Source organism: Canis aureus, chromosome 12 (assembly GCF_053574225.1).
Source record: "Canis aureus isolate CA01 chromosome 12, VMU_Caureus_v.1.0, whole genome shotgun sequence".
NCBI classification, from domain to species: Eukaryota; Metazoa; Chordata; class Mammalia; order Carnivora; family Canidae; genus Canis; species Canis aureus.
In genome coordinates, this window is record NC_135622.1 from 705,505 (window position 1) to 723,175 (window position 17,671).

The 17,671-nt window shown below is 40.4% G+C and overlaps 1 protein-coding gene across 1 annotated transcript; it reads left to right on the forward strand.

Annotated features, from left to right (window-relative positions):
• The first annotated feature begins 205 nt into the window (after positions 1 to 205).
• LOC144281389 (uncharacterized) lies at positions 206 to 15,481 on the forward strand. The gene is made up of 5 exons (XM_077844337.1): positions 206 to 234; positions 298 to 705; positions 1,167 to 1,200; positions 13,959 to 14,134; positions 15,141 to 15,481. Exons 1-5 carry the CDS (start codon positions 206 to 208, stop codon positions 15,175 to 15,177), a joined length of 684 nt encoding a protein of 227 aa, XP_077700463.1. The 3' UTR covers positions 15,178 to 15,481.
• The last annotated feature ends 2,190 nt before the right edge of the window (positions 15,482 to 17,671 follow it).

Consider the following 17,671-nt stretch of genomic DNA (forward strand, 5'->3'; position numbering starts at 1 on the left):
GTCCCCAACCCAGGGCGGCCGGCCACTCCGGCCTCTGTCTGCACAGCGGAGCAGAAGCCTTCGTTGGGGGCGGCACAGGGGTCCTTGAAGAGCCAGAGCGAGCCAGCCCAGCAGCGGGCACTCAGGCTGCAGGCCCCAAGCAGGAGCGCCCCGTGGACGGGAAGCACCAGCGGCCAGCGCGGGAGCAGAGAGCAGGCTCGTCTCCATGGTGACCGCACAGCGGCTCGCGGCCGGGTCGGGATCTGAGCTCAAGGACCCGGCGCAGGGGTGGGGACTGAACTAAGCGACGCGAGTCAGGGGACGGGGCGGGGCGGGGCGGGCTGGAAAGGGCATCGCCCCCAGCCCAGGTGAGGGGGCCCCCGGGCCCGGGACCTCGGCTCCCCGGGCCGACACTGCGCAGCCTCTAACTGCGGTGCCAAACGAGCGGGTTCCACTCGCGGGGGGCGCTGGGGGGGGCGGGGCTCCCTGCCGCATCTCCACGGCTCCAGCTCCAACCTGGACGCAAACTGGGCGCGCGCCCGAGACTCGGCTCCCGGAGCCCCCGCGTGGTGCCCTCCCGGCCTCCGCTCCTTCCCACAGGCTCCGGCCACTCTGTGTCTCGCGAGAACTGCTTCTACGGTTCCGTGGCGCGGTCGGCAGCGCCCTCTGGCAAAAGGTTCATCCCGCGCCATGCCTAGTATCGCGAGAAAAAAATTCGAGGCAAAGGTAATGGACGGAGGGCGCCATGCTTTCCTCTCGCGAGACTTGTGAGGGCGCCATGCTTTCCTCTCGCGAGACTTGTGAGCGGCCGTCTTCCTGCGGCCCCCGAGGGAGTACCTGGTCCAGGTGTCAGTGACGCCGACGCTGCTGCGGGGAGCCTCGTTGACCTTGCTGTTCCGGGCGGTGCTTTCAGCGGCCGCCGCGGTGGGTGAGAGGCCTACACCCTGGTCCGAGCTGTCAGAGTGATTGCAAAGGAGCGCGTCTAGGGTTGTCGGCAGGGGTGGGAGTAACGGGGGTGCATAAAGGTGCAGCGAGACTTGGGCCTGACCGGGGTATGCATCCCCCCCCCCCCCCCCGCAAGGGTAGCGCGGGGGCCTCGGGGCGCAGGGAGGGCGCACGCCCTTAGTGGGCGGGGGACGGTCAGATTTCACCTTGACCTTGCTGACCTGTGCCTTGTTTACCTGCAGCCCCCTGTCTGAAGAATCCAGTTCTTGGTCCAGGGTAAGTGAGAAGGACGTCACGCTTGGTCCTTGTTTTATCACCTCCCTTCACTTCTCCGTAACCCCCTCTTAGCTTTACGCCCGAAATCACCCTTTGTTGGGTAATTTTGAAAGGCCTAAAGCTTCATTCCAACAGTGGTGCCCCTGTGACTGCCTGCAACTTTGTCGTCTCGTCTCATGGCAAAGAGTTAAGAGGATAAGTGATGTGTTATAACAAAACTAGAAGCTGGTTTCGGTGTCTCCGGCCCTTTTTCCCTCGTGATCTTCATCGAGGCTTAAGTGCCGCGGCGGGAATCGGGAGTTTCCAGATCGCTCACTCTAAAACAAGTTTTCTTTTTTTTTTTTTGGAAGGGAATAATTAATAGTGTTTATTTTTTTTATGTATATTTTTATTGGAGTTCCATTTGCCAACATATAGTATAACACCCAGTGCGCATCCTGTCAAGTGCCACCCTCGGTGCCCGTCACCCATCCCCCCGCCCACCTCCCCCTCCACCACCCCTTGTTCGTTTCCCAGACTTAGGAGTCTCTCATGGTTTGTTACCCTCTCTGATTTTTCCCCACTCATTTTCTCCCCTTAAAACAAGTTTTCTTAAATAAAACAATGAAGCATATTATTTTTGAGCTCAGCCTCCAAGAGGAGGCAGCTATAAAGTAGTGGTTTAGAGCAAGGACTAAAGCTAGAGGTATACACCTGGTTTCTCCACATAACAAGTTGTGTGACCTCAATTTCCTCCTCTGCAAAATGGAGATAATAGTACATTATGGGTTAGGAGAACTAAGAGACTTAATTCCCGTAAAATTCTGAAAACAGTGTTCAGTATATACTGAACTATATACATAGTATATACTATGTGCTTAGTGTTGGCATGTTATTAATGTTTCATAAATCATGTTAACTTTCTTTGGAATTACTCTTTTTACTTCCAGACTTAGACCTATATCTTGCCAAATTTAATATTGATGCCTTGGAAACATAGCTTTTAATCCATCTGTAATTAATTTTTGTGTGTGCAATAAAGTGAGGCTAAAATCGCTTCCAGCTTACCAGGGAAGAGAGAAAAAAGATTCCATACAGACAGGTAAACAATTTTAATAGAAATCAAATAAAATAATTACATATGTAAGATATAAGGAGCATACTCATTTTCTCTCTGTTTTCACATTCTATGCCTAATACATCAGCAAGGCTTTTCCTCCAAATTATATCTGGACTCTAACCACTCTTCCACTATCACTGCTACTGAATTATGAACTGCCATCAACTTTCACCTGGTCTATTTCAGTAGTCTCTTAACTTGTCTCCTTACATCTCTATTCTTGTCCCATTACAGCCCATTCTCCTACTAGCCTTAGGGATTCCATAAGCCCCAGGCCCCAACAAAACCCTTCAGAGGTCCTCTTTCCACAACCCCAGTACAATGTCAATGCTGGGACCTTATCTGTTCATTGCTTATGCCCCTGGCACCTGACATAAAGGTGAGTGAATGTAAGATTGGAAAGGCCTTTATAAAGGATATGCTTGAGATGTTCTGAAGGCTGGGTGGGCTTGGCAGCCAACCTGCCAGGCAGAAAGAGCAGCATGAGACATGTTTTTTTGTTTTGGGGAGCTAGAAGTAGTTTCACATGGCTAGAGGGTAGGAGAATGAAGGAAAATGAGGATATAAAATCTGACAGGTATTGAATCTTATATGCTATGTTAAAGAGTTTGTTTTCTGTAGGCAGGAGAGCCTGTTGAGTTTTGTGTTTTTTAAGATTTTACTTATTCATGAGAGACACAGAAAGGCAGAGACATAAGCAGTGGGAGAAGCAGGCTTCCCACAGTGAATCCTTGCAGGACCTGATCCCAGGATCACGACCTGAGCTAAAGGCAGATGCTCAACCACTGAGCCACCCAGGTGTCCGGAGCCGGTTTAGTTTTTTTTTTTTTTTTTTTTTAAGATTTTATTTATTTATTCATGAGAGATACAGAGACACAGGCAGAGGGAGAAGCAGACTCACCTCTGGGAGCCTGATGTGGGACTAGATCTCAGGATCCTGGGTCATGACCTGAGTTGAAGGCAGAAGCTCAACCACTGAACCACCCAGGTGCCTAATCCTATATAGTTTTAAAGTCAGGTTTGCATTTTAAAAACATTGGCACTAGTGTGGAGGAGCTAAGTTTAAAGGGGTGTTTGTTGAGAAGTAGAGACCAGGTTTTGGATTATTAAGTAGTTTAGGCCAGAGACGATAAGGGCTTTAAGAGAGCCTGTTCAAGAGAGGATTTGAGTTGGCCTAAACTATTTAAATCAGTGGTTCTGGGTGGCTCAGTTGGTTGAGCATCCAACTTTTGATCTCAGCTCAGGTCTTGATCTCAAGGTTATGAGTTCAAGCCCCATGCTGGGCTCCACATTGAGCATGGAGCCTACTTAAAATATAAAAATAAAAATAATAAATCAATGGTTCTCATCCTGGACCAACATTGCCCTCCAAGGGACATTTGGCAATGTCTGAAGATGTTTTTGGTTGTCACCACTGGATGGGATGGGGGGATGTTGACTGGCGTTTAGTGTGTAAAAGCCATGAGGATACAGCTAATCACTCTACAGTGCATAGAACATCCTTCCACAGCAACAAAAAATGCCAATAGTGATGAGATTGAGAAACCCTGATTTAAATGAAAGAACCTCGAGCATGATTCTCAAATTACAAAAGTTAGTGGGCTAGCTAAAACATGGGGAGGCAGAAATAACCTTCAAAAGATAAGCAGCTCACCAAAATCAATGAAATAATATAAACCCTTACCTTGCAAAGGGATAGAGGTTGAGTGGGGAGGTGGGGGACAAAAAACATACTGAGGATTTGAAGGAGACTGAGCTGGACAGCATATATAAAAAGACTAGGAAATTTTGTTTCATCATAATTTTAATGAGAGATCAATATGTAGTAACTGCTTAAAATGCAGTCCTGGGCTGTTAGAATATGAGAGTAATTTACTAATCTATGATAATAGTATAATAATTCAAGCTGAGTAATGGTATTAGCAAGTTCTCAATATATATTTGTAGAATGAATGAATTGGTGAAGCTGTATTTAGAGTATTATGTTCAGTTCTGTATACCTCACTGTAGTAAGCAAAACCGGGCAGCTTCTTGTGGACCGTCAGGATTGTGAGAGAACTGAGGTGTTTAACCCAAATACCTGGGCATTGCATGTGGTACACAGAAAAATGAAATTGGAACTAATGGAAAGAGGTTTCAAAGTAGGTACATAGCAGTTCCATTTAAAGATGAACATAATTAGAGCTACCCTACACCGAAAAGGCCTGTTTCACACAGTGGTTAGTTAGCACCCCATCACAGAGAGTACTCAAGTCAAAGTTCTTGCCATCAAGGTGCTCACAACACAGTGAATATATAATTGCTAATCCCTTACATAGAACTTTACTGTATGCTTAGCACTGTTTGAAGCTCCTTACCTAAAATCCTCAAGCAACCCTGTAAACTCATTCTATATTCCCACACTACTAGAGAAATCTGCGATTACAAAAGTTTAATCTACTTAAAGTCAAATGGCAGGTCTAGGATTTAAAGCAAGATAATCTGGGGATCCCTCAGTGGCTCAGTGGTTCAGCGCCTGCCTTTGGCCCAGGGAGTGATCCTGGAGTCCTGGGATCAAGTCCCGCATTGGGCTCCCGGCATGGAGCCTGCTTCTCCCTCTGCCTGTGTCTCCGCCTCTCTCTCTCTCTATGTCTATCATGAATAAATAATACATAAAATCTTTAAAAAAAAAAAAAAAAAGCCAGATAATCTGGCGGCAAAGTCTATGTTCTTATATATTGCAGTTCTAATAATAAACATACAAAGTGCTAGACAGATGATCTTTAAGACATACAGAAGGGCTTCTAGTATTGGTAGAAAGTTATATGCAACTTTAAATAAGTCGTTTGCCTGCCACATAGCTAATTATTGGACCCTAACTTTCCCATTCCTGGTCTGTTCTCTTTGCATTATGACAGCAGCAAACTGCCTCAGTCCTCATCCCCATTCATTGTTTCTACTAATAGTGCATACATTATGTTCTCTTTAAATTTGTATAATTGCGGAACACCTGGATGGCTCAGCGGTTAAGCATCTGCCTTCGGCTCCAGGCGTGACCTCGGAGTCCCAGGATCGAGTCCCACGTCGGGCTCCCTGCATGGAGCCTACTTCTCCCTCTGCCTGTGTCTCTGCCTTTCTCTGTGTGTGTGTCTCTGAAGAATAAATAAAATCTTAAAAAAATAAGTAAATAAATTTGTATAATTGCTACCCATAGGGTATTGCAGGCAATAAGAATCTTCCACACAAGGCAGCCGAGTCTTGCACCTATACCTTGTGTTCCTGAATATGGAGGAAAAGTTTGTTTGGGGCTGATCCCCAAAGAATTCTTCCAGTTCCTTTATCCCAAAACTGGAGTAAGAGGTGAGCATTTGCCCAGTGTTTGGTAGTACGTTTAGGTGGTATGGTTTGTTTACCTAGGATTTTGGTCGTCTCTTACGTCTTCTATGTATGCACAAAAATGAAGTCAAAGGTAAATTCTGGAAGTAACTGAATATAACAGTTGTGATTTGGTTGCCCTAACTTGTCTTTGTGGTAAATGTGGTTGGGATTTTAACTTGATTTTATACCATTGTCTCCATTTGTTGATAAATCAGTCACTGAATGCCAGGTAGTCTTCTAGTCTGTGAGCTGAGGTGCCTGCCATCCACGGAGCACACAATCCTATTATAGGATAGACAGGAAAGAAATGAGTAACTGTATAATATATTGTCAGGTAGTGGAAAGAGCTGTGGATTAAAATAGAGATTATTAAATTGTATATATAAGTAAAAACAGAAGTTGGGCAATATTAGGTTTTTTTCCCTTTTAACAAAGCATACACTCTTCTGAAATCTTACATTTTCATAGTGCAGTCTGCTTTCATTTACATTATTTAATCCTCACAGCAGTCCTGTAAGAAATTTTTATTACCAAGAAGCACTAGAAACTTAAGAATTGGCTGAGATTTATTCTCTCTTTAGTTTATGGGTTGGACTTAAACCCAGGTTCCCACTTCACAATTCTTACACCACCTACTGCTGTGACGAGGGGACTCTGGAAGCCAAAGGTTGTTTGTTTTTTTAACCCTTCAGAAGGTGGCCGAAAATAGCGTTTCTATAAGAAACGTCAGGGTCCTCGATCCCCACAGGTGATAAAAATATTACCTACTATAGGCTTTTTTGCAAATTCACATTTAAAATTTTGAATTTACATTCACTTTTAAAATTTATATATTGGAGACATTTTAAAAAGAGCTATTGAAACTTTTTATGGGATGCTGGATAAAATAGTTTTGAGACTGTTACCCTCTTATTCTTGTAGTACATCCTTTGGTATTCATTTTGTGCAGAAACACTAAAATGCTGCCCTTTAGAGGGCAGCTTTGTCCTTCCCTAGTGCTGCTGAGGCACAACAGAAAATCCTAAAGAAATGTACATCATGGTTTTGTGTCCTTTCAGAACTCACAGCCTGGTTAAAGAAAAAGATAGCTAGTTTTGAAGCATTATATAACTAGGTGCTATAGGAATTGAGAATCCTGATACTGAATTCATCGTTATAGATACATACTACTTTCTCTTGGGGTTTTTTTTCTTTGTTTGCTTGCTTGCTTGATTTCCAGTGCCAGGCTCCTATTCGGTAAAAACAGGCAGGAGTGGATAAATTTTATATTTACCAATGTTCCCATTCAAAAAATAGTATATCTTGCTGCACAAATTACTTAAGCAGTTGTGCTAGGCACTTTACATACATTATTTCTCAGTTTCATCCACCCTGTGAAGAAAGTTCTGTTCCCATTTTACAAATGAGGAAACTAAACAGAAAGATTTAATGATATAAGTTCAGTTTCTTCTATGTTATAGTTAGATTCCCTGAAATCTAGATCCTTTTTGTCAGCGCTACCATACTGCTCTTCAGTGTATGGTTATTTTTAATCCAGTTACTTTAAATCATTACATAACACCTTCAACTAATCAGATGTAGAACTTTCTGTCTTTCCTTTCAGATGTAGTATATCTATCATAAAATAACTTTTCCTTCTTTTAGGACCCTATGTGCTTTGAACTGGACTTACCTTATATTTTCTGTCCAAAGAAATACGTGTGATTATTGCAGACCTTCTCTGCCATATCAACAACAGGGTTGCTTATCTATGTAGTTAAAAAATATGGTGCCTCTATTGGAGAATTGGCTGATAAACTCAGTGAGGTAAGAACTGTAAACCTTATTTTAAACTATTAAAAGCATCAGTACCATCAAGTGATGTTTCTGATGTTCATGTTAGGGGACAAGCATATAGAAATGAATCTAATTACACTGATTAAAATTATATGTTAATGTTGGGTATTAATTTGAGAAAAAATTTTAAAATCTACCAAACTGTCCAGTTTTTCCATAGTTGTGCTCATTCAACAAAATACTGCATAGCTATTGCTCACAATTATTTTTAAGGATTTGTGCATTTCTCCCTGTATATGTATGTTTCTTTGTGTTTTCACAAATGAAGAATATAACTGAAGAAGTATAGAATGAAGCTATTTTTGTTACCTTTTAGGTTCTCACTGATCTTTGTTGTAAAATCATAATTGCAGCAAAAAATTGCCCAACTGGAAGAGGTGAAACAGGCTTCCATCCAACAGATCTAGGATGCAATTGATAGGGAGAAGTCACAGCGGGCACTGGTTCAAAAGCACCATTACCTTTTTGATATCCAGAAGGTAGGTTTCAGAACCTTCTAAGGAAAATAAAGTTATTCATTTGTGTGCATTTAAAACAAAAATTTGGGATCCCTGGGTGGCGCAGCGGTTTGGCGCCTGCCTTTGGCCCAGGGCACGATCCTGGAGACCCGAGATCGAATCCCACATCGGGCTCCCGGTGCATGGAGCCTGCTTCTCCCTCTGCCTGTGTCTCTGCCTTCTCTCTCTCTCTCTCTGTGACTATCGTAAATAAATAAAAATTAAAAATAAATAAATAAATAAAACAAAAATTTGAATTTTATGGGAATTGGTTGAATATGTTGAGCATATAGTATTTAGAAAAGAGGTAGTGTTTGGCAATTACAGGTATTTAGATATTTAATATATCAAGTGGATAAATAGTTACTCTAAAATTAAAGGTTATAAAAACATATTTTTGGATCCACACAGAAGGACAGTAGTCATTAAATATAGCTGACTAAAAAATGGTATTCACTATCTAACTAAGGCCGTAGGTGGAATACATGCTGTGTGTTTCATATGTGCTTGCTGTGAGGAAATCTTACTTGACATACTTACTTGCAGTGAGGAAATCTGATACTTTACATTCCAATTCATAAAGCAAATTCAGATAGCTGTGAAGCTTTTTTACTATGTCAAGGCATCATTAGATTAAAAATACTTCATATCTAAGAATATCCTCAAGTATTTTTATTTAAACAATCACATTGTTACCTACTTTGAGATCCTACTTTATCCTTCATATTTATAGTGAGATGCCCTTTAATTGAAATTTTATGTTAAAGAAGCACATATGATATGAAAAATGAGGTACTAAGGTAAAATATATGAAGTATTAAGGATCTAGGCCAGTATTTCCTAGTGTGGTTTTCGTACCACACATATCAGTCAGTTCTCTTTGGTGCAGGTTTATGGACCCAGCCCAAGATTTGTAGATTCAGAACTTCTGCCTAAGAATCTATATATTTAAAAAAAAAAAAAAAAAGAATCTATATATTTAAGAACTGATCTCTAAGGATTCTTAAGCACATAAATGTTTAAAAACATCAGGAAACTTTAAAACCTCTTTCTCTACATACTGAGGTTTCAACCAGAGAATGCTTCCTACCTCATACATGATATGTACACAAAATTTGACTTTTGGAGATGTAACTCTTTCATAAGAATCAGATGGTAGTCTTTATATTTTTACTTATTTATGAAAAAATGACTACTGATAGGGCTATTTCTGTGTGGAGACTCTGGCAGGTGTTTGGGAATAAAAGAAAGTCTGCCTTTATGGAGTCTGCTTTCCAGCCAGGGCTTTAAGGGGACAGAAAAAAAAAAAAAAATTGAGCAGGTAGGAATGTCAACTGGTAATAAGTGGTATGTAGAACAATAAACTATGAAAGGAAAAGAGTTTTATAGGGCAGTCTAGAAAGGCCTCTAATGTGATAGTTGAACAGACACCTGAAGAAATGTTGGTGCAAGCTATGTGGACTTCTGGGGAAATAGTATTACAGCAGAGGAAAGAAAAATTGCAAGGTCCCAAAACCTGGAAGCTTATTTGATATGGTCAAGGAATAGTAAGGAGACCAGTGTAGTTGAAGCAAATGGATGAGGAGGAGAAAAGCAAAGTAGAGAGTGGTCAGGGACTAGATCGGGTCAAGCCTTAAAGGCTTCTCTGTGGACTCTGACCTGTCCTCTATCTTCAGTGACCTGTCATTGAAGCTTTTAAGCAGAGGGGTAATACCATCTCACTTGCCTTTTGAAGGGTCACTCTGATTGCCTTGTTGGAAATAGCCTTTGGTCTGGTAGCATTGGTTTGAAATACCTACTAGTTAGCCAAGTAGAATTATGAGGTGTAGACCATTACATAATATATGAGTCTGGAATTTATGGGGAGAATTCCAGGCTGAAGATTTGGGAATCATAAGCTGACAGGTGGCACTTAAAGTTATAAGACTAGAACATGGTGGGGGGAAAACCGGTGACAAGGACAGTTGTAGTGTGTAGTCATCCTAGTTATGGTCAAGAAATAAAGGGCCCAAAATTTGCCATGGATTTAGCAACATGAAGGTTGTTGGTGACTTTGATAAGGGCTATTTTTGGTGAAGTGATGGGAGTTGGTTGAAGAAAAAGTAAGGGAAATTGGAGTCAGAATATAGACAGCTGTCAAAATTGTCAATGCGTTTTATTGTAATGCGAGGCAGAGAAATTGGTTGCTTAGGAGAGGAGGATGTAGAAATCAAGAGTTATTTTATTTTATTTTTTTAAGATTTTATGTATTTATTCATGAGAGGCAGAGGAAGTAGAAGCAGGCTCCATGCAAAGAGCCTGATGTGGGACCTCCATCCTGGGAATCCTGGATCAGGCCCTGAGCCAAAGGCAGATGCTCAAGTGCTGAGCTGCCCAGACATCCAGAGAGATTTCTTTTAAAGGATGGAAAGTATGATTACGTGTTAGTGTCTGATGAAAGGGAAGAGAGAGATTTGCTAGAGTGATGTCTTGTCAGTAGGCCAGAGGGCTTGGAATGTAACGTGCAGGTGGAGGGGCTGGCATGGACAGCCCAACCACAGTTACAGAAAAGAAGGCAAAGTACGTGAGTATGGATTCAGGTAGGCTGGTTTATGTGGCAGTAGCAGTTTGTGGAAATTCTTTCAGTGCTCCCCTTTTCTCAGTGAACTAGGATGAAGATCATTTGCTGAGAGTGAAAGTAGTCAAGGAGATACTAGAGATTTAGGAGGAAGAAGACCGGGGGGGTGAATGGACTAATAAAGAAATGTAACTTAGAGGTGTTGAAGGTCTGCTTGAGATTAATGTCTCTATTTAATAGGCAAACCTATGAGGATCCTCATTACAGACTAGAAGATAACATCCCTGTCACTGTTATCAATTCCATATCATTCTGGAATTAGTAACTAGATTCGAGAAGAGAAAGGAATAAGAGGTATATAATTTAGAGAAGAAAAGGCAGTTATCCTGATTTGAAGGTTACCTGATTATATAACTAGAAAACCTGAGAGTATCAATATAATTATTAAAATAATAACCCGATTCAGTCAGATGTCTGGGTACACCATAAATATCTAATAAACAAAATCAGTACCCTTCCATATGCAAATAGCAGTCATTAGCAAATACACCAAAAGATAAACCGGCTAGGAAAAGATGCCTTGAGTAAACTTCACTAGAGATGTACAAAGTTTTTATTCTAAAAAACATTCTTGTGAGGTGTAAGGTTCTAAGAACTTTGTTCTTAGATTGGAAGATTCAGTGTTCTAAAGACATCAGTTCGTTTATTTATTTATTTATTTATTTATTTATTTATTTATATTCTCTCTACTTTAATCTCTACGTTTAACACATTCCAAGGAGGAATATACTAATACCTGGGGGGAGAGGATGTTGCGATTTGGACAAATAGATTAGTAAAAAAATAAAAATGAAGAAAATAAGGTAGTGTAGCTGAGAATATTTTGAAAAGTAGTAATGAGGAACAATCTTGAGTGAAAACCTGTTATAAGATTATAAGGAATTGTAAATAGAGTGGTTCAGTGCATGAATACAAAGGGGGTAGCATGGCAGAAAAGGTCTGGAGATGGAGCTAAATGCTAAGGCAGTCAGACATGGCAGTTTTGTCATAGAGGGGAGAGAAGTGTAGACACAAGGTTGGTTTCTTACCTTTCTACTAAAGTAAAATTCAAATGAATTAAAGATCTTTGTAAGAAACAAAGCCATAAAAGTAGAAAAAAACAAAAAATACAGTACCTTTGGGGTTGACAAGGCCTTTCTAATAAAGATAACAAAATCCAGAACCTTGTGTACGGTAACCAGTGTTAAGGAGACTTACTGCAGTGGTCGTTTTATAGTGTGTATGAAATATTGAATCTATGTTAAACATCTGAAATTATAACTCAACTTAAAAAAATTCCATGGATAAAGAAGATGTGTATATTAGACACGATAAAATATTGCTGAGCCATAAAAAATGAAACCTTGCCATTTGCAACAACACAGATGGAGCTAGAAAACAAATGAACATGGAAGAAAGAGAGGCAAACCAAGAGATAGACTCTTAGCTGTAGAGAACAAACTGATGGTTATTAGAGGCAGGGGCAATGGGTGCAGTAGGTGATGGGGATTAGAGTACACTTTGCTGTGATGAGCACAAGGTGATGTATGGAAGTGTTGAATCACTAAATTGCACTCAAAGTATTACTGTATGTTAACTAACTGGAATTTAAATAAAAACTGGGAAGAGAAAAAAGAAATTTAAAAAATCCATAAACTATAAGGAAAAATTGTTAAATTGACCTCACAAAAATATTACATGTAACAACTAGCATGAACAAAGTTAAATGACAAACTGGGAAGAATGTGCACGTTCCATGTGACACCAAAGGGTCGTTCTTGATGGGCCGCCTGGGAAAGCGGGGCTCCAAGATGGCGGATCATCCCGCCAGCCCTGTCCAAGATGGCGGACTTCCCGCATCCTTCACTGCGGCCTCCACGGCACCATCAGGAAACTGGAACTTTCCACCCAGGAACTTCCCAATTGGGAGCTGCCCATCACGGGCTTCCCCCACCCTATGCCCTCCGTACCTTACCTTATATGGACGCAAGCCTGTGCCCTGCCTCAACCCCATAAAAGGACCCCGCCAACTCCCTCCCAGCCCGACTTCCCCGACTGACTCTCTGTCTCTCTCTCCCCCTCTCCCTCCCCTCCCCCCTCCTCTTTCGAGTCGTGGAATCTCGCCCGAAGGTGCTTGCAATAAAGTTCATCTCGGATCCACTTGCCTCGTAGCCTCTTTTCTTACACCGCCAGCGGGAGCAACTTCACAGTTATTTTAGGAGAGACCAATATCCCAGTAGAAAACTAGGCATAGGACACAGACCTTAAATACATGTAAACGATTTCCAAGTATGTCAATGTTCTTAGGTAATGACAATTAAAATTCATATTTTTTCCGCTTATGAGAATAGAGAGTATAAAAGGTTTTAAAAATATCGTTGGTCAGGGAGTGATAGGCAGTTGTGTTGCTGGTAGGACGGTGAAGTAGCACAACTTTATCTGGAATGTGACAGTATTAATTAAAGAGCATCGGCTTTATAGCCTGGCTCCTTGTATTCAGGTCTTGGCCTGCTTCACAATTTATTAGCTCTGTAACCTTGGATAAATTACTTAGCTTCTGCCTCAATATCTTTACTGGAAATTGGGTGTAATAATAACTATCCCATGGTATGATTGTAAGACTTAACTGAATTGACACACAGTTTTTAGAACATAGTAGATACTCAACATGTTATTATGAGAGCAAGTATTTACACATAAATGCAAAGACATACAATAGATGTAGCATTATTTCTAGTAGAAAAATAGAGCTTAGTTAAATGAACTCTGGATTATGGAACACCAGTATAGTAGAATTCAATGTAACTTAAAATTGTGGTGGATCTATATGTCATAGTTAGTAAAAAGTGATGTTTGGGTGCACGTGCATGCCTGCCTGCACCTGTATCTTGTTTATTGAATATTTCATTTTCTTTTTTTTTTTTTTTTTAAGATTTTATTTAGTCATTCATGAGAGACACAGAGAGAGGCAGAGACAGGAGAAGCAGGCTCCGTACAAGGAGCCTGATGTGGGACTTGATCCCAGGACTCCGGGATCACACCCTGAGCCAAAGGCAGACGCTCAACCGCTGAGCCACCCAGGCATCCCATTTATTGAATATTTCTGTGAAGGAGTTACAAGAAGTACAGGAAAATGGTGGCCTTGGGTGGGCTGGAAGAAACTTACTGTATATACTTTAAAATATATTTTTACCATATGTTATTAGTTTATTTAGCACATGCATCTCTTACGCACTCCTATTAAATAAAACAATTTTGCATAAAATACAAGAAAGTGGTGGGGTATTCTAACCAGCAGAATCCACAGAGTATAGAAGTGACCCTTCAATGATACAGAGGTTTTTTAAATTATTAATTCTTAATTTTGCTTCAGAATAGCATTGCTATGGCACTGGAGCTCACTTACGGGGAACAGCTGCATGGAGTGTACAGGGAAGTGAAGAATCACCTAGACTGTCATATCTCTGCAGAACATGATACATCAAAAGGAGCAAGAGCACATGATAAGCTGGGTGGAGAAGCATGTGGTGCAGAGCATCTGCCCAGCAGGTACATGGTGTTCTGAAGTTTCTGGAATTGTACTGATTTCTCTTACAAACCTCTGCTGACGTTCTGGTGCGATAGGAGTAGCTGGCAAGGAGTCTTTAGCCTAGAGACGGTGGGGTCACCCTGCTTCATTTTCTGGGTAGTGGTAACTTGAAAGACACTGCACAGCTACCGTGATGGCCTTCCTCTTTCCTCAGAATTTGGTCACCAAAGAGTCTCTTGCTGTCAGAGACAGTGACAATTGAGAGCACTGTGGCACACTTGTATTCAAGTTCTGTCAGTTAGGAAATGCTAACCAACATAGTTCATTTCTCTGTACAACAGACTGGATAAAGCTATTTCTGAGTTCCTTTCATTTCCTAATTCCATTATCTCTTCTATTTTTTCTTCCCAGCTTCTTAAATCATTGGTCTTAAACAAATGCTTTTTATTACTCAGCTAAATTTGTTTTCTAAAGTTTATATATTTTGTATTATGACTTGATTTCTTTCCCAAATATATACAGTATGTAGGCATTTATAATCATTTTCTGTTGTAACCATCAGGGACTAGAAGAACAGGGTCTACCAACATTTAATGGATTTTTTTTCCAGTAAATTGTCTTTTGCATAAAAGTAACATACTTAACAATTGATGAAAATACACAAAAAAGAACACCTTTTATTCTTAACATTTGTGTCATTAATGTTTGTTAGGCTGCTGTTTTTCAAGCAGCTGTTAGCTATGCAAGCTAACATCGTTAGCATGTGGTTATAGCAGTGTCTGGCTTCCAATTCTATATAGATTTCACTCAAAAGCTGTGAGCCTGGGGATTTTTAACTAATTCCCTGGATTTGCTTAGAATAAATTGCATCACCCTTATGGGACATAAAATATTTCTAGTAGTCTGTCAGTCTTGAGATTCTGTAGGAACCTTGAGATCTTATAGGAGGTATCCTTTAGAATTACAGTGTTTATACCCTTCTGTGATTTGGAAACATCTAACCAGATTTCTCTTCCCTTATCACAGGAAAAGGAGACCATTGCCAAGTGTACTGCAGGTCTAAAGCTGCTTGCAAAGAAGGCTCCATCACAGCCAGTTCTGTAAATGCATCTATCCCAGTGGAGAGAGCTAGAAGCAATTGACTAAAGAAACTAGTCTGTGACAAAATCTTTCTGTATTGCTGTCTACTGAAGTTACACTTAACCTTTTCTAAAAATGCAAAGTTTGTTTCGTATAGTGAGAAAATTAAAAGTGATGTATTGGCCAGCGAGATGTTTTTCATCCTTTTTATATGTATTTTGAGTTCCATGATCAATATTGAAAGAGCAGTTTGCTTTTAATAAAATTTGTTGACTGACTAAATACTACCAAGTTATAGTTTAAACTTGTAATTAATTCTGTCATCTTGCACTTCATTGGTGACAGTTAAAACTAGGTTTTTCAGGTTGCATAGTATTCTGAACTGTTTTAACATCATATGGCTAAAAATTAAAAATGTCATGGAACTGATAATTTAGTGGTAAGCTATTTCTGGCTAATAGGTTATAGGAAATTTAAAGCTTTTTATTATTCTTAAAATAACTAAAGGAAATGTGTACCAAATCACATTATTGGCTTTATTGTTTTAGTAATATGTCCATAGGAAATATTATGAACCCGATGTGTCATAAAATTATCCTAGCTATGTGTTGGCAAATTGAACTCCAATAAAAAAAATAATAATTAAAAAAAATAAAAATAAAAATAAAATTATCCTAGAGTCCAGCATTAAAGTCAGAAAGTTCTGCCCTTCCGTAGGTTTATCTGCATTTATATAAGGATGTACTTAAACACAAAGGACAACTTGAATAGGAAATATTTGAAAATATGTACCATTTGGATAACTGCTGTTTTCACTGACTTCCTAGGATTTTTATGTAACAGTGGATGTCGGTCGGGTCAGTATTTATTGATGTATTTCTCTGCTATAGAAATCAGATTGACATCTTTGCTGTTTACTTTAATGGAAGTGTTCCAAATTATTTGTTTAACAAAGGGTTTACAATTTGTGCTAAGCACCATCCTGCATTGGTCATACAGAGATAAAATTTCCTCTCTTAGAAAGTCAAAATTGGAGAAAGGCATAAGAATATGTGAGCAATAGAGACTTTAGCACAGGTGCTTTGAGATTATAATGACAAGTACCATTTCAAGTAGTTTCACGAGCCTCATTTTTCCTATATATAACTGTCAACATTCAGTCAGAAGCAGAACTACTAGCATATAGTAGTTTAAGTAGGCTTATATGAGATTGGACTTGATGTTGTTGTGGGAGCTGGTCAGGCATTGCTCTGCAAGGCTGTTACCTTTGTTTCTGATGTAACAGCTTGAAGTCCATGGGGCAGGCAGTAAAGAGGGAAGATGGATGTAAAGTGGGAGACATGGGAACAAGTAGAAATCACAAGCACAACCTGAAACCCTTGTCATTTTTATTACCTCTGACTTTGATGGTATGACTCCTGGAAAAGTCTCAGTCCTTTTTTACACATACCTCGTCCAAAGTTTAGAAAAGCTGAAGAATGATCCAGGGAAAGGTTGAGAAGTTGCAGGCCCAGCTACAATTGGTGAGCCCCAGATCAGCATTAACATGTATGAGCTACTAAATAGCTGCTGCTTCACACTGGCCCTCTAAAGTTGCTCAAGAATCGAATGCTCACTCTAACCAAAACATTCAGGGAAGAGAAGTCTCGAAAGGAATTCAGCCTAACCCACTTGACACATTACAAACCACCACAGTAACTAGCCTACTAATAAGCGCTAACCTGAATGAATAATACATACAGACTTATCCCAAGAAGTCATTGAACATCCAGTAAAACATGGAGAGCTGAAAGGTGATAGGTCAGAAAAGGCTGAGCTGGCATTTGAAAGAGGAGGTTCACCAAAGGAATGAGGGGTTGGGTCCAGAAAGTGGCATTCGTGATTGTAGAGAAGCTAATATAGGAAAGTAGCATTTTTTGAAACTCAAAAAGTTACTCCGATGAAATATAAATAGGACTTATATTAGGGTCCTTAACTGCTGTGCTTTGAAGTTGGATTTTGTTCTCAGGAAGGGAGCCAGTAAACAGGTTTTAAGCACAGGAATGACTATTTTTCAGAAAAGTAACAACAGTGGAGGGCAGCTTGCAGAGAGACAAAGCTAGGCTCTAGGATCATTCTAGCCGAAAGACACTGAAGACCTTAACTAAAGGCAGCATTAGTGAGACTTGAATGTGCAGAATATGGAAGAAGGGAACCATCAATACGAGTCACAACTTTCTTGCTTAGAAGAGAACAGGTGGTACTATGATTACAGTGATTTGGGGTACAGGACCAACTGATTCGGGAAGGAGAACAAGGCTAATATAGAGCTGTGAAGGAACGAACAACAGTGCTTGAGAAATGGCAGAGGATTCTGCAAAAGAAGGAATAGCCAGTTATCAAGGAAAATCAGAAGATAACAATGTCAAAATCAAGACAGCAGAGAGTTCTGAAACAGAAGAGTCACTTTTTCAGGGGGATTAAGAGGACTTAATAGC